This window comes from Acanthaster planci, linkage group LG08 (genome assembly GCF_054643075.1).
Source record: "Acanthaster planci isolate LZ-2023a linkage group LG08, COTS_SCS, whole genome shotgun sequence".
Classification (NCBI taxonomy): domain Eukaryota; kingdom Metazoa; phylum Echinodermata; class Asteroidea; order Valvatida; family Acanthasteridae; genus Acanthaster; species Acanthaster planci.
The window spans coordinates 16488175-16516159 of NC_141784.1; the positions used below are offsets into that span (position 1 = coordinate 16488175).

Here is a 27985-nt window from a genome sequence, read left to right on the forward strand (position 1 = left end):
ATGTCGGGTTCAGAATCAATTTCAGGGAAAAGGTCTGTGTTCAACGCGGGTTGATATCCCGTTCGCATATTGTTTGTCGCAGTTTGCAAATTGTTGTTGTGATCATCAGAGGTTCCAACAACCCTAAGATAGAACCTTGAAACTGGTGCTTTGTTCTAATCGCGTTCCCAGTGTATCAAACTTTTTAAACTTAATTATTCTTGAGCATAGGACTAAACGTAGGCCCTGATCAATTCGTTGATCTTTGTCATGCACATGTCGGTAAAACTCGAAGTTTGGGAAATGAAGTCCCACCAAGCGTTTGTGACGGTAGAAGTACTCGAGTATCCGGATCCCAGGCGACTCAGCAAAACCAAATCCCATGTAAGTAGCTCTAGTATTAGCATGGAGGAAGGACACAGCAGGAGTTTGAACTGCCGGGCTACAACATCTGGCCAATTACCGCTTTCTTGCATGCCCGGTACGTCCATAGCCAGAGCGCAGCGTTTCACAACCATAAGCCCCCTTTGTACCCCATGATCGTCGCAACAATTTTTCATTGGTAATCTGCATCCTTAAAACGTTGTGTACTGCAGTATAGGAAGTTGAATATTCATGCCATCGTTGGTGCTTGGTATGATCTGACAACAATATCAAATTTAATGCTTTCGCAGTTGCTTGTATTAGGCTGTGTGCCGTAAGTGTTCATGTGCAGTTATCGCCCTTATCAACCGCTTTCGTCTGGAGTTGTTTTGGGAATAAATAGCGAAGTTGTTTATGAGATATTGTGTTTTATTTGAATCATTTTTATTACTGAATTTACACAAAAGGTATTTTATGAGGTTTCATGATCACTCCTTGTGATGAAACAGCGCATTTTGTTTTTCGTGAACTTAACTGTCCTGTGGTGGTCAACATGTTGTTGGCCAAATTTGTAGAAAGACTTTGAAAGCTGGTGCTTTGGAGTGACAAAATAAAATTACAAATATTGCATGGATAATGGAAAGTGCATCAAAGTCTTTTAAAAATATTAATGACAGCGAAGTAAATTTAGTGCTAGATATTGTTCTTTCTGTTTCTTTGTCATTGCGAAAAGTTGCAGTTAAATGCAAACAAACTCCACAAATATTACAAGGATATTACTGGTCCCACTTGTATAGCTAAGCTGCAGGCAGTAATCAGGCATTGTTGGAATGTTTACTATTGTTTGTCTGTCGTAGTTTTTACTCAGAGCGGAAACGTAGCCTCCTTGGTAAAAAAAAAAAAGAGAGCAGAGGCAAGTGCTGCGAGCTAATAAAAAGCGCAACGAGCAAGAGGGATTTTTTCTTCTAGCCGGCGGCAAGCGAGGAGACAGCAATTAGACAGCCAAAAATCTTGAAATGATTCCCCTGTATACCTACATGTAGGTACAGAGGTATGGTCTTGAACCCACTGATTTCCCTTAGTGTGTCTCTTTATAGAGTGTGGAATACATGGGATGCATAGATCGATCTGAAGGGACTTTTGCATCAATATACTGTGATATTTTTACTTCAAAGATGTCAATAAAATTTCGGGTCATTGAAGGACACAAGGAAAGTTGGCTCACTGGGCTAGCTGCCTAAAGGCTTAGGTGAAAATTAGTCTTTAAGACATTTTCCATCCTCAAGATGTTGATACATTCATCAGTTCCAGAGTCATTTGAAACATTTTCTGTTCTTGGAGATGTATAAACTCCAAAACAGAAGAAAAACTTTGCATACCAAGAATAAGGCCTTTTGTTTTGTGAGCGAAATGAAGAGATAAATCCGTTCTTTTACGTTTGCTTCAGTTTTATTCTAATTTTAATACTTTTGAATATTGAATTTTTGTACAAATCACCTTGGTCGTTTGCATGAACGTGTTTTTAAGTGTGTATAATATTTGTAGTTTTGTTTCCTTTACCTCGTTTCCTTTATTTTTGGTATTTTTGTGCAGTGATCAATTTTTCTTTTGAGTTTTGGCTGTAGCTTGGTTGAATGTTACTTTGTAACCTTTGTATGTGTTTGATTTTATTTTCAAAAAGATGAACTGTTGTTGTATAGGCATACAACTCCATTTACATAAGCTGTTTAACTCCAGTTTTTAATAAATCAATTAATTTCTAATGTCTTGTATTTGCAAGGCTATTGTCTCGTGTTCCGTAAGCACCCAACCAAGCCCTGAATACCTTATATATTACATGTATGTGAGCGCCCGACATTATAAAAACCAAACATCTAATGGAAAATGATTATCGTAGAACTTTTCAAGTGGTAGGTCAGACATTTTACTAAGTTATTGTCCATATTTACACGTGTTATGTCACGCACTCTGTATTCACAAAGCTGAAGAGATAAAGTTTGTGCTAGGCAAAGTTTGCAGGGTCCAAAATGGGCGTAGCGCGTACTTTGACCCTGATACAGTTGTACACAAACTGTGACGGCTTTTTGGCTTCCTTGTCATTTACAGAAGTCAGCCAATCGAACCGCCATAGACCCCAGAGGCTTCTGTTTTCATGGAAGTTTCTGTTCTATGACGAAATTTGACGAGAACAAATCAAAAGCCAGGTAAGCTGGAATTAATCATTGAACTTAGTGAATGTTGCAATTAGGAGCCTCAACAATTTCAGCCTAACTCAAATATTAATCATTGAAAGGTTGTTATATCTGGACATTATTATGAAACTGGTGTGTTCCTAAAATCACTGCAGCTAGTGTGCAATGGTTTTATTGCAGTGTATTACTGTTTTTCAGCAAGCGTTCCTTGGGTATGAGCACTTCATGCGGGTGCAGTATTAGGGATACGTTTCCTGAATAGATAAATAACACTCTTCTGAAGACGAATTTCATATTAATCCATTATGTCAAGGACAATGGATGAGGAACTGCAGATTCGTGCTAAGAATGCGAGAGGTGAAGCTGAGCTTATTTTTGCACGAATCATGGAGGAAGTACAAAAAAGGAGTCTGAACTGTCCAGGCTATAATATCTGGCCAATTACCACTTTCTGGCATGTCCAGCATGTCCATAGCCAGAGCGCAGCGAATGCTTGCGACGCACCACCTGTTTCACAACCACAAGCCCCTTTTTTGTACCCCAGGATTATTGCAACAATTTTTCGCAATCTACACCCTTAAAACGTTGTGTACTGCAGTATAGAGACTTGACTATTCCTGCCATGGTTAATGCTTAGTATGATCTGACAACATCAAATGAATGCTTGCGCAGTTGCTTGTATAAGGCTGTATGCCTTTTAATAGTGTTCTTGTGCAGTCATTGCCCTTATCGAACGCTTTCTTCTAAAGTCATTTTGGTAATAAATAGCTGAGTTCTTTATAAGATATTTGATTTTATTTGAATCATGTTCATTACGGTATTTATTACAAAAAGTATGAACTTAAGTGTCCCGTGGTGGTCAATAGTCATAGACAAATTCATACAAAGACTTTTAAACCTGGTGTTTTGGAGATACGAAATAACATTACAAACATTGCATGGATAATGGAACAGTGTATCAATATAATAAAGGTTTATTCACAATGGCAAAAGTAGATCTAATGTTAGACATTTTCACTCTCTACTTCCTGGTCACGACTATACATTGTAGTTAATTGCAAACAAAACACACTAAATATTGCTAGGATATACTGGCTCCACTTGTATGGCTAAGCTACAGGCAGTAATCGGGCATTTTCGGAATGTTAATTGTTGTTTGTCTAACCGGGTGGCGATGCTGATTGAGCACTTTCGAAGTGTCAGAGTTGTTACCTCCTGTGTCTTTCCTCCATGGTGGAACACTGACAGTAATCGTGTAGTCAACACCGTCAGTACTGGATACATACTCCCTTCCTCTTGCGCCTTGCAGTCATTATTACGTGTTTTTCATTGCAGCTAAACTTATCAGACTAAAAACTACCATAGGGTTCTTTGAAATCGGGGAATCAACTTCAGGAGAGTATTTGTGCAGTCAACACTCCGTGCTGGATGTCACTCAGCAGGACACCCTGGAAAGGGTTCATAGGCGTTTTGATCGATATGCCTTAATCTTCCTAGAAGAAGTTCTAATACCCTTGACAATGAAATAGATTAGACTGATAGGTGTATTCGGTTAGACTTCATTTTCTCTCAGTTGTGTTTGTTGTAAAATGTCTGTGCAACAAATTCGACATTCCCATTGGGGATTACCTTGCTGTTAATACTAGACAAACTGATAGTGTTAAATTTCACCTCCAGAGGGCGAGGGCTATTGCTGCTCATCATTCTCTATTTCACAGATCTCCTAGATTATGGGAGTCACTGCCAAGGTGTGTCAAAGATACACTTGTTTTTGGTTATCCTCATTCATAAACTCGTTCGGAAACATCTATTGATGCCTGGTTCACGAGTTGCTCTTACGGAAACTGTGTAGAGTTTATTGATACAAGTTTAACTCATTTTGGTGATGGGGGGTTGAACAATTTGTGATGAATTTGGTTGCAAGCTACCATTCTTACAGGTATCAGTAACTCAGTCTGGTCTTTTTTTCAACGTTCATGCTCATGTGCTCTATATTATCTTCTGGGAGACCTGGTAAACTGTGTAATGTTGTAATGCATGTATTTTTGTATGATGCTATAACTGTTGCTTGGTTGATAGTTTTTTCATATTTGTGTTGTTTGCAAGTTTGTTTTCATTGTTGTTCTTGTTGTGGATGATGTGGTTGCGATTGTTGCTGTTGATGTTTTTGTTATTGCGTTGTATTTTAGTACATGTGTGTGTGCTATTTGCAGTCAGCGTAGATGCTCACTTAAATGAGACAGGGATTAATCACTACCCTGTGTTTGTTTGTTTGTTTGTTGGGGTTGTTGGGGTGTTTGTTTGTTTGTTTGTTTGTTTGTTTTGGTGGGTTGCTGGATGTTGGTGTCTTGTTTGTTTGTAGGGTGTTTATCTGATTAGTTAGTTGCTTGTTGGTTTGTCTGTTTGCCTGTTGTGGGCTTTGTTTTTTTCGGTAATATAATATGTTGTTTGTTCGTTTCCTGTTTGCTATCCTTTTTGTTTTGTATTGCTTTGTTTTGGGGTCAGTTTGAAGCACCGGGAGAGCAACTCGATAGTAATTAAGTTTGCTTTTTTCAACGATGTAGATTCTTAACTAAAGCTATATTTTGAAGTTTCTTTTTTTTAATTTTGTAAACTGTGTAAATTTTCTGTTTTTTAATCCTGCAAAATAGATAAATGAAAATGAAATGATATACACGTGTATTCTTTTCTCTTCCTCTTTCGCCAAGGATTCATTATAATACGTGTGCCGTTGTAACGAAACCTTCCGGACTAAAACCACCATAGGACTCTATGAAATTGAGGAATGCTATATCAACTTCATGAAAGTATGGTTAGCAGTTTGCGAACCACTTTACAAACCACTCAGAATGAGGTTCACTGATCTTTACGTGCTCTTATGTATAAATCATTCCGAAATGCCACCTTACTACATATTGCTGTTTCATTTGAAGAATGAGCAACCTTTGATTCAAATTACAATGCAAATTTTGGAGTTAAATAATAACAATTAAGAATTTCTTTAAAGCGCACATATCCACTAAAAATTGCTTATAACGCTAAAAAGTTAACAAGAAAATGTAAAGGCTAAGATTATACAAGTGGATGTTGTAGTCTAACATGGAGACGCCGCACTGTGTGTTGCCAACATTGCACGCATAGCGTGCAACATTAACAGTTGGAAATATTTCTCACTGGAGTTTTTCTGGTGATATGCCCCGTATATATACATGTATTTACAACGGACATCAGTCATGATAATATACGATAAAGCCAAAAGTGCAATTCTTTTTAAAAGTGATATTAAGTAACTTTATGCACCATCGTAATTTAGTGTCCTGCAAAGCCAGTATCGATCCTTAATAAACCGTAAGCATTTTTTATCGATACCATTTAACCCCCGTGAATTCTATACTATTTGAATATCAACTCAACTTTTGGTAATGTAATGACTTGCTGTGACAGAGTAAAATCACACCGTAAACCAAATTGAAGTTCTTGAATCTGGCTTTAAAAAATGTTGGCAACTTGCCCGCTAATGAGCATCAGGATGGCCTTTAGTTCAGTGCTGGCTTCAACTTTATGTGTTTCAAATTCTTGGCTGAACTTCAGATGCAAGAATATCATGATTTTTTTAACAGGAAAAGAGGAAATTAACGAACTTCATTGCTCGAAAAAGGCTACTGCTGCATTAATTGACTGAATAACAAAAGAGTTACATCAGACATCTCGTTCTCATCACAAATGCTGTGGTGGCTTTCAGTATTTGGCCCTTGACAATGAGCAAAACCAAGTGGAGGGAATGAATATACGTTCCCCAACCATCCGGTTACAACTACATTGATCGAAACGAAGAGGGGGGCACGAGGGTAACGTCCTTGTCATTTCGAATCTACAATAAGAGTAGATTCGTTACAAATCTACAGTTTGCTGTAGATTCGTAAAATAATCTACACTTTGAACAAAGGTGTGACGTCACATAAATAGTTTAATAGATAACAATCTTCAAAGGTCTCTTTTTCATTATTGTTGGGCCAAAGTGAGCAGGGATATGTAAAGTGTTTACCACGTTTTTTTCTTACAGTGGTGGAGTAATTCACTGCTAAATGCAGTGTTTTTGCAAGGGTGCAAACGCGTACTGTGCCAGTGTGAAAACTTCCCATCGTTACTTTATTGTAACAGAATTTAAAATGATTCGCTGCTAATTACTTTTATTATTTCTGTAGGCCATCTGTTGTCAAAAACGTTCGTAAACTCAAGTAGAAAAATACAGCATGGAGAAAGACCCCATAGACAACACCTCCTTCCCCAAGGGGAAAGGCATCAACTGTAGTCCTCTCATGGTTGTCTTCACCACTTTCACCGTTGGTATACTCATCACTGCAACGGCGTTGATGACTTACTACATCCCTCTTTCCTTGGAGGCCAACCCAACTAAGGCACCAGTTGATCCAACCATACCCCTCATGCGTGGTCGTCTGCCGAAAACAGTGCTGCCTCGCCTGTACCAACTCACTCTCCGCCCTTTCCTCTATGATGACGACGTGGCTGACTCGAAGCTTGGTAAGAGGTTCACCTTTGATGGCCTGTTGACGATAAGAGTGGAATGCATCGAACCAACGGATGAGATTACCCTTCACGCTAAGGACATTACATTTCATGCAAGTCCTACTATCCACAGTGTCAGCTCTTTGGATAAGACGACGGATCTCTTTGAGAGCTATGAGATAGTCGAGGAGTACGCGTTTATCGTCATCAAGTTGAAAAAAATAATGGATCCCCACCAAGAATACAGTATCTACATGGAGTACTCCGGTATCCTTGGAGATGATGAGGCAGGATTTTATCCCAGCAAGTATTATGATGCATCCAACAACACCAAGTTAGTTCAACGACTGTTTGGTTCGTAGTAAAGCAATAGTTCAAATAGAGCAAGTTTTTATACGAAAGCATCAAAGTGGTTCTCAGGGTGTAATACACACCAAGCACTTTAAGTAGCAAATATGCAAGTAACAAGTCATCAGCAAGTGAACCTAATACCTGCTCCTAATGTATATTCTTCGACTTTTCCTTTTTTCTTCTTGTTTTATGCGTCCGATAATGTATACAAATCCACCTAATAATTTTGCATTTCTCGTAAAAATCAGATACATCGCGACTACTCAGATGGAGGGGCCTTACGCCAGACGAGTACTTCCGTGCTTTGACGAACCAAGTTTCAAAGCAACATACGAAGTTCAGCTAGAACACCGTACTAATATGAAAGCGCTATCTAATGGCTTGGAAACAGGGACAGAAACAATAGATAGCCGCTGGTCAAAGACAAAATTCACAACAGTACACTTCATGCCGACGTATCTTCTGGCGTTTATAGTACATGACTACTCCAGCATCCAATTAACCAATACTAATGACTGTTTGGTAAGCCAAAAAAGGACAAAAAAATTGTAAATAGATTCTAAGAAATAACAGTTTGCATGCCAACAATTCACCAAAGAATAAAAACCATAACGCAAATAAACAAATCAATCGAAGAAACAAAGACATGCATGGCCTGACTCCAAACTACCATCCAACTTGGACAAAAATCTAATCAAATTCACCATTAATAGCTTCACTATTTTGTTTTTACAGATTCGTGTGTGGTGCCCGTCACATCAAATTTCATACGCTGACTATGCTCTTAATATCTCCAACTTGGTCCAGACATATTTTGACAGCTACTTAGATTATGAATATCCACTAGCTAAAGAAGGTAAAACTAATCAGTTTGGTTGTTCAGTTTCAATGATACCACATTCATATGTCATGAACATAGTCATCAATGTCAGCATGAGTAACTTTGGCCACCAGGGGCAGAACTCCGGTGTTGAGTCCTGCACAATATCCATCACAGGTACATCTCAGTCAATTTCATAAGTCCGAGTTGGATAGTTACCAAGAAATGGCTTTGTAATAATCAATAGGCAATTACAATTGTTTCGAATTTTATTTTAAAGATCAAATGACGAGCAGGGCACACAAAAATTCGGCTAGTATTTAGCTAAACTGCTATAAAATTAGGACCTTCGCATGTGAAGGGTTCTGTGTTGATACAACATTACCGACAAACTGCAGAAAGGATGAGTACTTTTATGTCCGCAATACCTGCCAGTGGTGTGCAAGGTCGATACATGATTACTTTAACCTTCGTCCTTCATTTTCATTCGCACTCTTGCAGATCACATAGCGATCCAGGATTTTGGCGCAGGAGCTATGGAAAACTGGGGTCTGATCACCTACCAAGATTTCTACCTGCTTCACGAACTGGATGATTCCGTATCGAAAACATTTTATTCACTTATTATCACACACGAGCTGGCACATATGGTAAATTATTTATCTGTGATGAAATATAGGGTCAAAGATTAAAGTTTTAGGAAATGGCATGGTACAGGCAGGCTCTATCATCCACGCCCATTCTTTATTTTGTATTATGGCTGCTATTAATATGTCAACTTTAGAGATAAAAACTATTCAAACAGTATTTAGGAAGTGCATGACCTTGTAATTCTGTGCAAGGAAAAATAATTAATGTTGATGAGAGCAATGGTAAGAATCATTTCATGACAGATGGAACTTTTCTCTCAGCGAAGAAAATTCCACCTGTCACCAGATAAAAAATTTTCTTCTTTTTTGCACATGTGTTAAGCATTTGTAATATTCTTGCATCGCCAACAAATTCAGATATCTCTTTGGTCCTGTAGAAGAATTACTGCAAACCGGGGCACCTTTGGGAACCTCGGGTAATTTTGGCATAAGCCACTCCCGTTGGTTGTAGTCGTCACATCTTCGCAATGTGCTATATGAATGATATAAGATTCTCTCAAATGATTCTATGAAAGTAATGTTATGGTCTGAAGGATGTTTCATGTGTAAAACTTTGTTATAATCTTTTTAATTTTTTGGCATTAAATTCCAGCAACCTGCCAAAGTTGCCCCGAACCACCCGGTAACTTTGCCAGCACTTATAGTTCAACTCTAACTAAAATTAAAAGAAGTTGATGCTTGCTTGCTACTATTAGATTAGACTTAAGGCTTCATATGACAAAAACGTCCAATCATCAATGAAAAATAAGTTCTATTTTTGGAAAACCAAAAACAACCAGGATTTAACCTACCGAAGCTACCCCAAGTTAACGGTAGTGTTTTGCATGTATCGTCCAAAAGGCCTTATGCGTTAAGGCAGACTCAGAGGCTATTCTTTGATATTTTAAAGTTAATTATAATGAATGCACAAAAGGTTTACTGGAGCGTATCCCGGAGGAAGAAAGCATGGCCCTCTAACGTGACGTCATATGAATATGGTTTATATTTGAAAGAACCGTTCAGCCGTAGTGTACCGCCACCAATAGTGGTGTTGAAATTCCCCTCCCACGAGAGAACTTGCATTCATCTCACCAACCCCATCGGCTTATGTCATTCATAACATTTGAAGGGCCGAAATGACGAAAAACTCTTTCTTTCCTCCCTGAGGTAACTCGCATGCAAGACTCGTATTTCGTATACACGACTTTAGTCTCGAACTGACGGCATGTGCATCATAACTCGTTTCCGCATAACTTGCAAGTGAAACTCAAAGTAATCTCGTCATACTGCAGAAGAAATCAGCCAATCCCAGCGATCTGTAAGATCTGTTGACATGAATAATTCAATAGACGTGTCCTTGGGGCGCCGATCAGAATGGGGCCCCCTCAGAATTAGAGGGTAAAAATCTGATGTTAGAAGGCCTGGTCACTGACTAACCGAGTGCCCTCCAGAAAATGAGGGTCCTGAGTGGTTCTCTTCAGTATGTATCCCTATGGTACGCCAATCCTGATTGTTGAATAACTGTTTGCTCTCTAGTGGTTTGGTAACCTGGTGACCATGGAGTGGTGGAATGACCTGTGGCTTAACGAGGGCTTTGCGACCTACATGGAACACATCGGAATGAATCTTGTACACCCTGAGTTCCGAAGGGTTAGTAACCCGCTCTAGTTATTAACCAATATCTATGTCTGAACTTTACAAATGAAATTGTTATTGCTATAACAAGGAAACTTCTTGCTTAGTATCATACTTGCATACTTTATACTTAAAGTGCGTGCTTCCAAATGTCTATTCCTTCTCTCTGGAATAGAAACCATTTTTTTTCGAAAGAGTACATTCATTTACCTCCATCTCTTCTTTCATTTGCAGACTGAGACCTATTACGTCAACACTGTAGATAGAGCTTTGAAGCCTGATAGTCTCGGTACCATGCCATCCGTTCGGGCACCCGTCTACGCAAACGATAAACACATAAGTTCCCAATTTTCAAGAATAACGTATCAAAAGGTAAGGAAACAACAGCTTAAAGCAGGCAGAGATATTTACCATTTTTATACAGTTATTTTGGAAATATTTTGACAACCCCTGGTTCAAAATCTAAACCAACATTTTTGAATAGTTATTGGTTTTTAACACAGTACTATTACAAACTCTGTAAAGATGCACAAACTGTCATTTCGCGCTGAATTCGGGCGATGATTTACTGGATATTTATAAATTCCTAAGAAAGTTTAGCCATTCCGACTGGCTGAGAGTCCTTCATGTGTCCTTGATACAGCACTGGCTGTATTAAAAGTTAAGGTCAAATTGCTGGACAAAATAGTTGGAAATGTATACTTTTTAAAAACTTGTTTTGACTTTCTGGCTTATATAAGGTAGTAATGAATAAGAATGGGCATGTGCTTGGCCGGTCTTGAGCGTTTGGTAAGACCAACATAGGAGAATAAATACAGTTCTAATGTCTCTCATCAATGGCTCATCGCATTCTGTGACACCTCATGTCGAACTATGGCACTCGCGTATCTATCTCCAAACGAGGCGATTATTTGTGAGACGATAGAACGGCTATAAAATGAAGTAATGAAACTCTTTAGAGAATTGTACGCACACTATTGTTTTGTCTGACTGAATCATCATGGCTTGAATTTATTAAGTTGAAGTTGATCAACTCGCATGCATGTCATAACATCGGCAATTCAAAATGAGTCAACTAGCAACTTTTGGCCAATCAACACCCTCCGTCATCATCCACATAACAGGTGTGATTGGCTGACACGCCGATTGCATAAAAATTACATGCACGCATGTATCGGACGTTCGCACGGAGCACACGTCGGAGTAGAATGGATAGGGCAAAAAATTGTTCTGCTTCTTATTTCTAAACCGACCCTAACTTTTCGGCACAACCCTAAAATTTTTATCAGTTAGAAAAACAGATTAAAAAAAAAAAAAACTGTTGTCTTTTCTATCTTCACAAAACACCTCTCAACAACTTTTTCACGACAAAACGCTTGTATTTTTATGTTTTCCTGCTGACATTCACGTTTTTTTAAGTAACTCCCATAATATTTTCACAAATTCCCCTCACGTTTCGCTAAGGTGGTGGTGCGCAGTGGAGCCTGAAAGTTGACCCCTGATGGCGTGCTTCCGGAACCCTTGGATAGGAAAAATAACTTGCAAAGATTTTAGAATTTGTAATGTGTTTTCGTTCAGTTACTTCTTTAAAAATCTAACTCGGGAAAGGGCTTTGGAAACTATTTGTTAGTATATCAATTTATAGAAACTGACAAATTACCTGACCCAAAAGAGAAATAGCTTGCCAAAAACTGACCCATCACTTCCAAAAATCTAAAATACACGAAGAACAGTACAATGCAGCGGTCTTGTACGCAGTTGAAAAGTGATAGGATGGCCCAATCTAAAATCCCCACGGGCGGACCGCGCGAGGGTTCCGGAAGCTTGCTGCGTGACATTTTACTATCAGGCTTCATGCTCAATGTACTGAGCAATGTTGCACTGGTACCCGCTGTACCGCGCCGTTGCCAAAGAATGCATGATGGAAATGCGGCAACCAGTCTATGCATCCCAGCCAATGTAGCGTTGTTACATTACAACCTACATGCACGCAGCTCTACAGCTGCACTTCGAAAAAACATCAATATTGCAAAAATATTTCTGCAACTGAATTCCCAGAGCTTGATCTCTTGTCTATATACTTATTTTCCGTGCTCATGAATTTAATTTGAGGTTGTACTGCTCGTATCGTGCTTGATGATTTGAAGCGAGCCTGTTTGCATCAAAATTTCCCGTTGCAACACGGTGTTTGTCGCTCTCCGTGCAACACGTACGCGCTTACCGCGCGCCCGGTAAACGGACTTGGCTCGCCAGTTTCCAGTTGTGATCACCTAACTAGCGTTGTACATACTGGTGTGCATTGTCCATTCTGAAGAATTGTCGAATGTGTATTTTTTTACATTAAGGCAAGTTTTTGTTCCTCTAGTGGCATTTTGGTAGCATTTACCCATTCAATCGGCACAAACAATTGAAAAAAAAATGGAATTCCGACCTAGACGTACGTAATAGCAAGTAGAGCTATTGTTTGCTGACCTGATACTCAGACTAGTTTAAGACCCTTATCAGGAGAATGAACGCTGAAAATTTCATCATTCGGCTTGGGCGTCATCAGTGTCCATTCTTCCTGATCCGACAACTGTGCACAGAGAGCAGGCAATTTTTTAAAATTCTGTACTAGTCAACTCCCAATCAATTCTCTTCAATCTCTCGTTTTTAGGGAGGATCATTACTTTGGATGCTAGAACATTTATTGACACTTGACGTGTTCAATGCGGGCATAAAGAGCTACCTCAAGGAAAGATCTTACAAAAATGCTAACGCCGAGCATCTGTGGCGACAACTGACTGCCGTACGTACATCTTTCTTCATAATCATGACTAAAAGCCAGTTAAACTGTGGAAGAGGCAGGGTGGAGTTGTTTTGGTGAAGTATTGGTTTGTGTGAACGAATGAATAAATTGTTCGCAAGAATTACTTAATAATTCCAACCATTTACGAAATCGTGTGAAAGCATTACTGCTTTCACACGATTTCGTAAGTGGTTTACACGATTTCGTAATTGGTTGGAATAATTAATTACTTTGGGGTAACCGTTCCCTGAATCCTCGTGGGAACTCTACCCTGTCCCCCACCCGGGTCTTGGTTAAAACTTGATTAACGAAGCGCAAACACATTCCATAAAAGAACCCGGCCACAGCGGTGACAGAAAGCTGCAGCTAGCCAACTGCACAGTAATTAACTAACTAAGGTAATTGTAGAGGTGTGAGTCATTCTTCATTGTAGGCCCAAAATGAGTTATTCCCACAAATAGTCAAACCCAACATGTTTGCTATAACAAACCGCTCTTCTAACAAACTGCTCTTCTAGGTCACACGAGGAGGAATATCTCAATAATGTTCCTCCAGTGAATTCGAAAAGCAATGACTTATCTTACGTAACAGACACATGGATGAATCCAGGAGTTTTCCGGAGGGGGGATAAGGCCGGAGATTTTTTTAAACGTCTCATTTTGGTACCGATAAGCGGAAACGATGATGAGACATTATACATGACTTACATTGTTTACAATGGTATTATTGCACTTTCTTGAAAACAGGCTGACAAAGATAAGGGTGGGCTGGATATCAAGAAGATAATGGACACGTGGACCCTTCAGCGGGGATACCCCCTTGTAACACTTAAGAGATCGACTGATGGGAGAGTAATCGAGGCCACTCAAGAGATCTTTCTCCAGCTTGGCGAAAATCTCGAGGAGGAAGAATTTGGAGATCTAGGGTATGAGAAAATTTGACATAGGCCTATGTTGATTATATTTATGGCATAACTCTAATTTCCGTGTGAATTACTGATCACATCTATCGTCTTGGTAAAGACAGCTCTTCATTTCAAAATATTTGTTAGCTTAAAAGCACACACTTAATTACCTCGCCTTACCTTATCGTTTACTTTTTGAAACATTTTCTAATTACCCTTTCACAGATTTCTTGATACAGCATATATCCTGATCTTAATTTTCCCTTGTAATTTTCATCTCAGATTTCAACTGTTCACGTAGTTCCTTCAGTGGGCCTTTTTTTTTGCATTTATGCATTTGCCAGAGTGTAAGTGGAAATACCAACGGACGGCATTAACATTAGCTGGTTATAGCGTCTGTTTAGCTTTTGTCAATCTTGGGTGGATGAATGTTGTTTTCACGACCAGCTTTGTGCATTGACAAGAGGAAGTACGGTAACGTAACGAAAAAAAGTAATCACTGGAGGAGTTTGCAGCGGTCACGAATCAAACGCAAGGTGTAACTCCCCAGAGCTGGTGCGACAGAAAAAAAATGGCAACAAATTGACATAGAAAAGTTTACGCGTGTACTGAATTAAGGTGAACAAATCGTGTAGAACTTACATTTCACTGGGCATTTCAGGTGGACTTTGATGTTGGTTTTATTGTATTGTTGCCTGTAAGAGTTTCTTTTGATTAAAAGAACTGAATAGAATAGAAATGAGAATTTTGTGGACAAAATGGGTATAAGGATGCATGTATTCGTTCCGCAGTGCCTCTGCAATTACGTAATTTTGATATGATTTAATTGATTCGTCTTTGCACAATACAAACACATGCAAATACAAAGGGGAAACACAGACCTAAAGAAAAACCACGTACTGCGAAAAACAGGAACAACGCAAAACATAAAAAACAAATTTCCATTGCTATCGCAAACAAATCACCCTCATCACAAACAATAAATTTTAAGTTCAGTAATGACAGCGTGTTAATTGTGCAATTGAGGGCCAGATACTTATTATTTTAATAAATTAAAATTCAAGTTCATAAAAACCATGAAACATTGTGAATACATAAAATTGAATAAATACCGTAATCATGACGTCTGTTCGCTCCCAAATATGTTCAGGCCTCTCTTTCTGATAAATTCTACACAGGTACAAGTGGTGGGTTCCTCTGACGTATTTGTACAAATCAGGACCTTCAGACAAGTACGACAACCCAGCAATGGATTGGTTGGACCCAAGTGTTGAAAAAAGTCAGTAATTTTTTTTGAAATTCATTGCTGCTTATTAAATGTGTGAAAATGAGTTTATGGCTAAATTTGTGTGACTTCTTTCTGCTATTTTTACATAATTATTATCTCATCTCAGCCTCAATCCAACTGACGGGTGCGCCTTCAACAGAATGGTACTTAGCTAATGCCAAGATGACTGGTTACTACCGTGTTAACTACGATGAAACCAACTGGCAACGTCTTTTGGATCAAGCTGCTAAGGATCCCAATGTAATTACCGTTCATCATTTGAAAAAGAAATACCACAGTCTACTTCGTCTTATTTTATTCTTTCATGCCATTCGAAAACAATAGGCAATAAAACTTATGAAATGGTGAGGACTGTCACGAAGATGCCGAAGATGCGGTGTTGTAGTATAGGGGTCCCCGGGATGGAGTCCAAGTCTGAGTCATGAGTCACTAGCCTAGAAGCTGAGTTGTGAGTCTGGAGTCACTTGTCTTGCTCATTTCACCGTTGTAGAAACTGATGGGCTTTCAAGTGTGTACAACATCAAGGGGTACGCCCTACTTAAAGTTCAAAGAATTTCAAAATGGCTATGTAAACAGCTCAAGTGACACCCCTATACTTGCCTCAAACATTTAGCAAGTAAGCATGATAAATTTTGTGTATATTAATGCTCACAGAATCCTCTATTTCAGAGGAAATTGCCTAACTTCAGATTTCCGCTAAAGAAATAAATACACACAGTATCGGGCCATTGAAAATGACTGATTCAAAAAGGTGGCCCATTCATGTGGATCCCTTAAATGACATTCTTTTTTTTATTTCTTGCTCACTAAATAATTATCATGTATGCACGAGATAAAGAAAGAAAAAAGAATTGAATGTCCTTTTGGGAGCCACGTAAATCCATCATTCTTCATTTAAGAGATGACAAGCGATATGTTGTAAAAAATAATCTCCAATGGTCATGTAGATGTGTATCCACAGTGGCGTTCCACTATACAGGCATTTCTTTATGGGAAAAATTTGCTACTTAGACTAGGATCTTAGACTTAGATCAACATCAAAACGTGACAACGCAAAATCTATCAACAAAAAGAGAAATAAGCTGACGTAATTCGACTCGCCACTTCGGCTTAGATTTTCAAGGCGGCAACACACAAATTAAACTCTGCTGGTTTGAATGCTGCTTTTGAACAACGGTTGTTCTCTATCGCCGTGCTGTTTCAGCCAAGGGGGGATTCCCTTGTTCTGTGTCTGACATTTCCTTTACACATGGAAGAGGCAACCCATATGGATTGCTGAAGTTACTACTTGAAATTACAGGCGTCGGCTTGCGGATTGGTTTACTGGGACTGCGTGCGAGAGGTTTGCGACATTTCCTTGGCGCGGACAAGCTGCTGAGGTTGCCAGCACCTTTCCCCAGCTGGGTTGCCGAGCACCAGTCACGGCGTAGTATGCCCCGACAGCAGCAGCCACGGAAACGCCGGGCCCAACGGTCGCCTACACCGTATGCCCCTCGTCCCCGCGGCCGGCCCCGCAAGTCCTCGGCTGCTGAGTCCAGGTCTGCGCCTACGAGTGCCAGTGCCTTCACCACTACGGTCGAAACGGATCCAGCCAACCCATCAGTCGGCAGATCGAGGGCGGAGGATACCGGTTCAGCGACGTCCCCCACCCCAGTGACGAGCGGACAGGCCGGGAGTCGCAGCGCAGGTTCCGCCGGAAGCGGATTGCCCGGAACTTTCACCTCTTCAGGTGGTGAGTTCAGTTCAGTTGCATTAGGACTGCAACCTGACGCAACGACACGCCAGGACAATGCTGGGGATTCCCCGGCTGTAGGGCTTGCTCTAAACACGGCTTTAGGCCCAGGCCAGCCTCAGATCGAAACCGATAACGTGGCAATTACTCAGGCCCAGGCTCATCAGATCTCAAGTACAGGCTTAAGCAACTCCCCTTTTCCAACTTGGGCGATGGCCAACAATTCTCTCAATTCTCCAGTAGCCCTGCCCGCTATTCCTAACGATTTCGGAAACACTAGACCTGTCCCACTGCTCGCCATGGGAGAAGGGGCTCCCCTTGATATTCACGTTCCGCAGTCAGCCAAAGAGAAGATTTGGAACGGAAAGTATGTGGATATGGCGTTACTATATCGTGACAACGCTCTTAAAGCGCTGGGGGCCGCTTCCGAGCTGACCTTAGCTGTCGAACAAGGCCGTGTAGTTTTTAAGCCAGCGACGACGCACCCGCGTAAAATCGAGTCCGTTGATAAATGGCTCAGTGCCTTTCATGTGTTTATGGCAATTTATGCAGTGCGTCACCCCAGCCGCATATTCGATTTATTGAAGTATGCGGAAATTATCCGCACTGCCGCCGCGCAATTCCCCGGCCTAGGCTGGCGCAATTATGACGAACAGTTCCGTTTGCGTATGGAAGTAAACCCCTCTCGTTCTTGGGCTACCATCGACATGGAACTGTGGGTTACTGTTGCAGCCGTTGGTACGTTATCTTCAGCGTCAGCCCCAGCGGCAGTCGCTCGGACCCAACAGTACAATAAACGTGTCTGTTTTCCCTTTAACTCCCCAACGGGTTGCCGGTGGGCCTCGTGCCGGTACGTCCATAGCTGCACTCGATGTGGCCGTTTTGGACACGGGGCGTCCGACTGCAGAATAGCTTTGGGGCTCGGGCCCGCATTTCCAGCCACCCCCGGTCCCGCGCACCAGCCGATTGGTCCCGGTCGCGCTTCACATGCGTATACGCGTTACACGAAGACGCCGTTGGCAGCGTCAGGCGCACGGCAAGCGGCTCGGCCGGCTTTACCCAGTACAGTAACAAGGCTGGACACGCACAATGTGAGCGATAACAACCGCCAATCGGCGGGTACTGCTAACGGGGACAGAAATACTACTTTTCGTCCCCCCAACACCCGTTAATATCGTAGTCCTCAAGCAATGGTTGTCGGGTTATACAGATAAATCGGCGGCTAATTTGCTGTATAACGGTTTTGCAAACGGTTTCTCGCTGAGCTATCATGGTCCGAGGGTACGTAAAGATTCTGATTGCCTTAAGTCCGCGAAGGGTAGGCCAGAAATCGTCCTCCAGAAATTACGCGATGAAATTGCATTAGGCAGGATTGCAGGTCCCTTCTCGGACCGGCCATTTCCAAATCTTCAGTGTTCACCTATTGGTCTCGTGCCAAAGCACCGACAGGGCTCTTTTCGCCTTATTCACCATCTCTCCTATCCACTAGGTGAGTCTGTGAATGACTTCATTGATAAGGACGAGTGTGTAGTTCATTATGCATCATTCGATACGGCTGTCGATTTAGCGATGTCCGCCGATTCAGCAACATGGCTAGCAAAAACGGACATTAAGTCGGCTTTTCGGTTGCTTCCCGTCGCCCCTTCTGATTATGAATTGCTTGGCTTCAAGTTTCACAATCAGTTTTATTATGATAAGTGCTTACCCATGGGATGTTCGGTGTCCTGCAGGCTTTTTGAGGCATTTAGCACCTTTCTGGAATTTCACTTTAAGCAACTGTCGAACACTCAAACTGTCACCCATTATTTAGACGATTTCTTGTTTATTGGGCAGTCCAAGCGCTACTGCCAAGTGCTGCTTAATACCTTCCAGGACATGTGCGCCCAGTTGCGAGTGCCGCTAGCTGCAGAGAAGACCGAGGGCCCCAGCCAGGTAATTACTTATCTCGGTCTAGAGATCGATACGGTTAAGCGCGAAGTCCGAGTACCACACAACAAAGTGCTTGCCCTCCGGGAGGAGATTCAGTCATTTTTGGGTCGGCATAAATTGTCCCTGAAAGAAATCCAGTCCGTGGTGGGTTCCCTTAATTTTGTATGCCGCGCAATTGCGCCAGGACGGGCGTTTACTCGTCGGTTGATTGGTATGTCCCGCGGGCTGCGGAAGCCCCATCACAAAGCCCGCCTATCTCACGGCGCGAAACTTGATTTACGTATGTGGTTAACCTTCCTTAAGCACTTCAACGGGGTTTCCCCATTCCGAGATCGGATCTGGCGCGACAATGACGCTTTAGAGTTATTTACAGACGCTGCTGCAAGCATTGGGTTTGGTGGGTACTTCAGCGGTCGATGGTTTCACGGGCGTTGGTCCCCTGAGTTTAGGGCGCTATCCCCGTCGATAGCATACTGCGAGTTTTATCCACTAGTGATTGCAGTGCATTGTTGGGGTTCCCAGTTAGCTCAGCGCAAAGTGCTTTTCCGCACAGACAACGAAGCAGTAGTGCACATCATCAACAAACAGTCATCCACTTGCGACCAGATCATGCAGTTAGTGCGAGCTTTTGTGTGTCAGTGTCTGCGGTTCAATATCACATTTAAGGCCGTGCATATCCCCGGAGTACACAATGAAATTGCCGATTCCCTCTCACGTTTCCAGGTGCATCGCTTCCGGGCCTTGGCCCCACAGGCGGACATAGCAATGACACCGCTCCCCGACCTTCTCCGGGTGTAATAGAAGGTGAGATGCATCGGTTATTGGTGGCTGCTTCAACGGCAAACACGCACAAAACTTACCGGACGGGTTGGCGTGCGTTTTGTTCATTTATGGGCCAACGACCTAATGAAACTAAATGTGCTTCAAGCAACGATGTTCGGCAGTTTATAGCATGGCTGTCCCTCCAGCGTCTTGCCGCGTCAACTATAGCTACTTATGTATCGGCGGTGGGCTATTTTCATAAGCTTCAAGGTTGGCCCGATCCCACGCGGGATTTTCTGGTGGCGAAATTATTGACAGGTTGTCGCCGGGACAAACCGGGTGGCGATGAACGGTGGCCAATGACCTTACCGTTATTGACCGATATCATTAACGCACTTCAGCATGTGTGCCCCACAAGCTATGAAGCTGCGCTTTTCCGGGCTGCCATGTTATGCGCATTCTTTGGGTTTATGCGCATAAGCGAGTTCGCTGCAGTTGCCAAGTCTAACATCCAACAATCACTCCTCCATGTGTCTGACGTACATATTCAGGAGGCAGATGATGACAATGCAGCGGTGTTCATTTCCCTCCGGCATACGAAAGCTAATCAAACTGGCCGTCCTCAAGTTATTCGCTTGGTGCGCTCAGTTGATGAACGTGTCTGCCCGGTCCGCGCGCTGACAAACTTCTCACGGATTCGCCCCACATCGCCCGGCGCGTTCTTTTGCCACTTTGGGGGCGAGCCACTGACACAGTATCAATTCAATGCCACTTTAAGAAAAATTCTTTGTTTTTTAGGGCTTGCAGACACCCACTTTCGCTCCCACTCCTTTCGCATCGGAGCGGCGTCAACCGCATTCGCCTTGGGTTTTCCCCTTGAGCAGATCAAGACAATGGGCCGCTGGCGTTCGGAGGCCGCACAGCGTTATATTCGCCCGCTGATATCGTGTCATTTTCCCGACGTGTAGTCAGCCAGAGACAATTGCTGGTCTTGTGTGCATGGCCTAGAACTTTCCACCTTTTGGATGATATTATTAAGGATAAATAAATAAAAAAAAAAAAAAAAAAAATAATAATAATAATAAGAATAATACTACCACTATTAATCATAATAAATAAAAAAAAAAAAAAAAAAAAACCATATATATCGATATATACATATGTATAAACTACTGAAAGTAATACTCATATTTAACAGCAACAACGGCACCGGAACATTCCTGGTTCCTCTCCCCTTTGTTCACAGGGGATGTTTGGATACTTGGAGATTCCATCATAAGTCGAGCAGAGACCACACTCCGGACTAGGCACGACGTCCGCTGGAATGGCCTGGGTGGAGCGAAATATGGTGACGTAACCAAATTAATGGCGGAACTCGCAGCAAGATGGCCTTGTCCGGCCATGCTAATCGTCCACTTAGGCACTAACGAGTTGGTTCAGACCGATTTTTTCTGTTTCCGACAAAGGCTGGCACTTTTTATGCGAGAGTGTCTTGACACTTACCCAGAGGCGCAGTTGGTTTGGTCAGATATTTTACCGCGCGCCTGTTACTTTGGGTCTACTAATCCATCAAAAATGGAAAAGAAACGCCGCGCGATCAATAGGTGGGCATGTTCGCTCGGTAGTCGACTGGGAGTGTCAGTGCTGCACCACCCTCAGTTCCGATGGTCGGAGTTCGCATTGTATCGTTACGATGGTGTCCACTTATCTGACATGGGCAACGCGTATTTTAGGGCCAACTTAGAAGACTACATCATTACTGCCTTGGAAAAATAGAATCGTTTCCCGGGATGTGGGCCTAATGGGTGGCATTGTGCAAGTGTTTGAAAAGGGAGGCTCGAAGTCCGGGCGGTCGTCCCAGTGGGGCGCGCGTTGCGCGTCTGGCGGGAACTACCTGGGAGCGACACGCAGTTTCCGAAGTAAACAAATAAACAATTTAGGCGAATTATCTCACAGTGATTATAACGTAAAGTTAGTTGTTAGTAATGTTTCATTTCGTTTTTCTTCAACACTACGCCAAGCACCCTCTTGTTCTGGTGGGGCTTATTCTAACCGCCTGTTCAAGCGGTGGAAAAAACGGCGTGCCTTATGTAAGTTTTTCTTAAGTTGTAAAGGATAAATAGAATCACATGACTATTCATTATAGGACAAGCACCTACTTGTTCCGGTGGGGTTTGTCTGCATGGCAAGTGTGCCAAGGAATTCCAACCTGTTATGCCAAGTGTGGCAAGTCTTTCTGCTAACAACCTTGCTTTTTTCTGCCAAGTGTGGCAAGCCTTTGGCGAGTTTGTTCCTGTTTTTCTGCCAAGTGTGGCAAGTATCTCTTTGGCAAGTGTGCCTAAGTTTCTGCCAAGTGTGGCAAGTATGGCAAGTGTGCCAAGAAATCTTACAGAATTTCTGCCAAGTGTGGCAATAGAAAGTGGTGTTGAAATCAGCAAAAACAAATAAACTTGCCGCTCGAAATCTTTGCCAAAAACCAAAACGTGGTGTCAATGTGTGGTTTGTGCACATAGAGTTGGAGAATAATTTATTTTATCGCTATGGGATAAAATGCATTATTCACCACAACGCACGTCGTTTAGTCATTGAAACAGTCCTGGTCATCTGGCTTATACCATGGTGAACAAGGCACTACTGTCTCACCCATCACGGTCTTGCACTAGCTGGCTTAATGGGATCAGCAAAGTGGCTGCATGGCCTTACATCAATCAACAGAGGCCTCAGAGGGTTCAGAGAATGTAGTACTTCTTCCGGGCTCAGACACCTAAACTGTCTCGAGGGGAATAATTGGTGAAGCCAGAAGGCCACAAGGAAATAACGGTTGAACCACAGCAAGTTTGGCACTAAAAATGGGCCACTTCGGCTTAGATTTTCAAGGCGGCAACACACAAATTAAACCCACCACCTCCCCATCTCCACCATAATTTTGGACTATGAATTTAGCTTTTACTGGTTTAATGGCGGGAACTACCTGGGAGCGACACGCAGTTTCCGAAGTAAACAAATAAACAATTTAGGCGAATTATCTCACAGTGATTATAACGTAAAGTTAGTTGTTAGTAATGTTTCATTTCGTTTTTCTTCAACACTACGCCAAGCACCCTCTTGTTCTGGTGGGGCTTATTCTAACCGCCTGTTCAAGCGGTGGAAAAAACGGCGTGCCTTATGTAAGTTTTTCTTAAGTTGTAAAGGATAAATAGAATCACATGACTATTCATTATAGGACAAGCACCTACTTGTTCCGGTGGGGTTTGTCTGCATGGCAAGTGTGCCAAGGAATTCCAACCTGTTATGCCAAGTGTGGCAAGTCTTTCTGCTAACAACCTTGCTTTTTTCTGCCAAGTGTGGCAAGCCTTTGGCGAGTTTGTTCCTGTTTTTCTGCCAAGTGTGGCAAGTATCTCTTTGGCAAGTGTGCCTAAGTTTCTGCCAAGTGTGGCAAGTATGGCAAGTGTGCCAAGAAATCTTACAGAATTTCTGCCAAGTGTGGCAATAGAAAGTGGTGTTGAAATCAGCAAAAACAAATAAACTTGCCGCTCGAAATCTTTGCCAAAAACCAAAACGTGGTGTCAATGTGTGGTTTGTGCACATAGAGTTGGAGAATAATGCGTCATTAACATTTTGACTGTTTCGATATTTTGCTCTTACCTACTAAACAGGCCTTCAGCGAAGAGAACAAAATTGGGCTGTTGTACGATTCTGAAAGCCTGGCTAAAGCAGAGATCATCAGCATGGATATCTACAAGGGCTTCGCACAGAGTTTCGAAAATAATACTCTCATATCACAACAAGCTGTATTACGCACTTCCTCCTACTTTGCAAAGATGCTTACAAGACCAAGTTATGGCATGAAGCGGCGGTCATTGAGCAACCCTTCCGCAGCGGCTCAGGTACTTTCAAGAATTCATATACAACTAGTGGGCAAAAACAGTTTAGAATTACCAAGGATACAAATAGTCTGGTTTGCAATCTGCAAATTACATGTAAGTTGGCAACTCAAAAAAATCGATCTGAACAAAATTTTGGACCAATTTTCGTTATTCTCTCCGTATTTTGAAGAAACGGTGTTCAGTTACGTGTATTTCCCGTATGGAAAACTTCAAAATCTGTGTCATAATTGTCAGTACTGTCTATAGCGCATAAGCTTTGTATATTGTCACGTAACATAAACTTGGTCAAGTTGTCTTGTAATCATTAGTATTTGTTGCTTTTTGCCGAATTATATTTACATTCCGCCGGCAATAGTGATTTTGCGAGGTAGCCATTTTGCAAGGCAGTTCTTTTATTCCATATAAGCATACTCTGTGGAACAAAAGCACTTGCCTGCAAGACGGCAGCCATGCAAACCCTGTGTTAATGACTGTATCGCTTAAACCAGTTAGGCCTATTAAGAATTCCGAAGTAACCAGTGAGTTAATTATGCTATTTCTCAGACTTACATGCAACGGTTGGTGGAACCGCTGTATGTCGACTCTGGTTGGGATGAAAACTTCATGCCGGATCTACCACTTGCAAGGTATCGGTAACGGCAAAATCTTTACAATGAACACTCTCTGAGCACTTGACTGATCTCTCGACGAGGCCTCATACTCGATGGATGAGCACTACCCACATCAAAAGACTTTGCTTTTAAGGTTTTCACATTAAACCCCGTATGGCTATGATTTCAAGTTTCAACTAAAGTGTGTTTTTTTCGTCATTTTCCATACTGGAAGGTATGAAACGATGGACCAGTTTGACATTACTTCAACAGCCTGTCAGTATGGCCACGAACACTGTGTTTCCAAGGCAACAGCTCTTTTTAAAGAATATGTGGAAAACCCAAAACAAAATACGTGAGTATGGAGGGCTTTTCATACAATTTCTTCGAGACGTTTGTGTTGCATGGAACGCTTTGAATCATTGTTACAGCATTGTATTTTGTTTTGTCTTGCATATCAAAGTATTCCCAAGAACTTCAGAAAAGTTGTGTACTGTAACGGCATTCGTTTCGGCGACAAAGTAGAGTGGGACTTCGCGTTCGATATGCTGCAAGCTAGCGATGATCGCTGGGAACGATCACGATGGATAAGCGCTCTCGCGTGTTCAGCGGACCACTCACGCCTCAAAAGGTACAGTCCTAAATACCTGGATCTTCAGTGTCATTGAATTGTTGGAATACAGAGGAATTCATGCTGATTTTCACTCGCTCTTAATTCACCACGTCATCATTTGGTATGCAGATATCTCCAGTCGATGTTGGATACAGCTACTTACAGTCGCCATGACGATGCACTTATATTGATGGGCGTGGCCCAAAATCCCGATGGATACGAAGTGGCCTGGGAGTTTGTACGAAACAATTGGGAGACAGTTGGCAAGATGTAAGAGAACATTTCAGCATACTTTAAACTTTAATTTCATTCTCGTCTGAATGTCGTCTCCAGAATTTACCTTTGTTTCAACATGATGTTCCTGTTTAAACATGAACAGTTTCTCATGCTTTGGAAGCCACCAAAGGGTACAGAAAGTTAGGCTAGGAAAATTTGAAAAAGACGCAAAATGCAAACATAACTTACTCTATTGCATTAATTTGCAGTAACCTGTAAATCCATTGTTGGCTTTGTCTTCTCCAGGTTTAAACGGAACAATCAACTACTGCGTGATGTCCTCGAGGAGATAACATCTAACTTCAACACTAATGAGAAACTTCAAGAAGTAAGTGATTCTTTCAGAATTCATTCTTATCAACTAGAGCTGCAGAAGCTACAGAATATGGTCGCCCCTAAAATCTCACAAAGGACTTGGTTCCAATTTTCAGTGAAATTAAATATTATTTTTTGTCGTCTCAAATGCAGTTGCAGATATGAAATTACTACACGGAGGAATAGCGTGGATGAATACTATGCTTTCAATCTGAAACTAGCAAGAACTTACGTATAGTTCTCCCCCACAGAAATGTGGGTGAGGTCTGCTATTGAATACATGTACCTGCTCCAAATAGGCTTTAAATATGCAAATTCCTTTGCGTCTGATTAAATTCGGTAAAACTTCTGATTAAGCGTGGTGCGCCATCTAGTCCCATGATGCATAGCAGAATGGCCGCCATGTTCGTCCTTCTTTTCCGGTATTAAAACCGCCCGAGCCAAAAGTGGGGAGAATGGGAGGGAGCCGACTGTTTGGAGTAATGATTCAAAGCGTTCCATGCAACACAAACGTCTCGAAGAAATTGTATGAAAGGCCCTCCATACTTACGTATTTTGTTTTGGGTTTTCCACATATTCTTTGAAAAGAGCTGTTGCCTTGGAAACACAGTGTTCGTGGCCATACTGACAGGCTGTTGAAATAATGTCAAACTGGTCCATCGTTTCATACCTTCCAGTATGAAAAATGACGAAAAAAACACACTTAGCCATATGGGGTTTAATGTGAAGGAATTTGCATATTTAGCGACTGTTTGGGGTAGGTCGACAGCAGAAGACCAGTTTTTTATTTGGAGTCTTTTTAAGGGCCCCATACCCTGTGTTTTATGAAAAGCTCTTTTCATTCGTCAAATATTATTTCCCTAGTTGTTGGACTTCGGTGAGGGTCGTGATCTTGGCGCTATGAAAGTTGCATACGACTCGGCCGTTGTTACGACGAAAGTAAACATCAGATGGATGGCGAACAAGGCAGCGGAAACCGAGCAGTGGATAGCTTCACGTATCCAGTGAAAAAGATCAAGACATGCCAAAGACGGTATAAAAAGATAAGATAATGCAACAGTATGTTGCTGCATAATTTTGAAGTTCTACTTACTTTTAGCAAACCTATACGTGGAGGAGGTCTCAAAAAGTTTCGATACAGAAACGTTTATGGGGTGAAAAAAAAGATATTTGATTAAACAAATGCTGCTGTCTACGGTAAAAAATGGTACAGGACCGTGAGGGAATAATTATTACAGGCAAAACGTGTAAAGATTTTAAAGTTTCATTTTAACATTTCAATTTAGAATATTCGACACATGACAAGTGTGAAAAAATATCCAATTTCTCCAAGATTCTATTCTTTGATGCATAACAAGTTTTAATCTTAAGTAAGTCTTAATCACACTGTGAATACAAATGGTGAGTAAAATTTTTGACTCTAAAGGAAAACTTCTAGTATATACAAAAGGACAAACTGATTATAGCGTGTTAATGAGCGACACGAGCACTTTTCCAAAATTAGTCCACAGAACATGACAAAGTTGTGAAAAAAAACCACAGCTTCATTTTCCAATTACAGTGCTAAACTACCAGTTACTCAATTTTATATTGTGTAGGACTTTGATGTAGCTTTACTTTATGTAGCTGGATAGAGTTAACATGGAAATTGGTTGGTTTAACGTTTAGTAAATTACATCCACAATTCAACACCAACCCTTGTGTGCGTTTATGTTTTGCACTGATGCTTTTTGCACAGAATTAAATAGGACTAAAAAGACTTCCCAGATGGCTACTTTATGCAAAGGTTTATAACAGAAATTTGCAATTAATAAAAATTAAAAGAAGAAAATTACAGGAAATACAGGAAATGCATTTGAATAGAAATTGTACACACAGCAAACTTAATGTTACTGAGAAAACACAGAAAACGTTTGGATTAAAGTAGCTTTTAATTTTCATTGCACCTTGTAATTTCTCGACAAAAATTAATTTTCGTATATAGCAAACGGTGGGGGCGGGAAACAGGTCGTGGTACCGACCCCTCTCCTTACACACTTCTCCCTAAATGGCTTCAGCTATAGCTTTGTACATTTAGTTAGATATTTTTAATGGAAGAGCAAGATAGTGAGTAATCAGGTCAAACTTCTGGGGTTTCTAGTTTCACTAGGCTAATAAATGCTAAAAGGATGCACTTAAACTACGACAATCTTGACTATATATGTAAATACTGAACCAATCTATTCCGCTCCTGCAAAGAAACAAAACACTCCATAAATCCCTGAACTTCCACTGACCGGATGTCATCTTTTCATCAATTTCAACCAATCAATCTTGTTTATTTCCACATAACAATACAATACATATCGCAGATTAACAGCAATAAATGTGGATGGGGGCCTTTAAAAAGCAGAGCTTGTCTAGTA

General features: G+C 41.4%; 2 protein-coding genes across 7 annotated transcripts; both read left to right on the forward strand.

Annotated features, from left to right (window-relative positions):
• The first annotated feature begins 2401 nt into the window (after positions 1-2401).
• LOC110986598 (aminopeptidase N-like) lies at positions 2402-27759 on the forward strand. The gene is made up of 18 exons (XM_022248583.2): positions 2402-2546; positions 6740-7395; positions 7661-7934; positions 8148-8268; positions 8734-8882; positions 10398-10511; positions 10731-10868; positions 13153-13284; positions 14031-14209; positions 15367-15467; positions 15583-15716; positions 23556-23786; positions 24330-24412; positions 24612-24731; positions 24840-25007; positions 25119-25259; positions 25512-25593; positions 26445-27759. Exons 2-18 carry the CDS (start codon positions 6788-6790, stop codon positions 26586-26588), a joined length of 2919 nt encoding a protein of 972 aa, XP_022104275.2. The 5' UTR covers positions 2402-2546; positions 6740-6787; the 3' UTR covers positions 26589-27759.
• Positions 16583-22918, forward strand: LOC147798438 (uncharacterized). 6 transcript variants are annotated; one of them, XR_015426223.1, is made up of 3 exons: positions 16583-19140; positions 19861-19941; positions 21146-21183. XR_015426223.1 is itself a non-coding variant. In XM_087140396.1 (3 exons), the coding sequence occupies exons 1-3, from the start codon at positions 16908-16910 to the stop codon at positions 21673-21675; spliced, it is 912 nt and encodes a 303-aa protein (XP_086996522.1). In that variant the 5' UTR covers positions 16583-16907; the 3' UTR covers positions 21676-22918. The 6 variants fall into 6 exon arrangements, 4 of the variants coding, with proteins under 4 accessions (XP_086996522.1, XP_086996523.1, XP_086996520.1 ...); XM_087140396.1 differs by having other exon boundaries at positions 16583-17208; positions 21146-22918; XM_087140395.1 differs by lacking the exon at positions 21146-21183 and having other exon boundaries at positions 17067-17208; positions 19042-19140; positions 19861-20904.
• Positions 27760-27985: the final 226 nt, after the last annotated feature.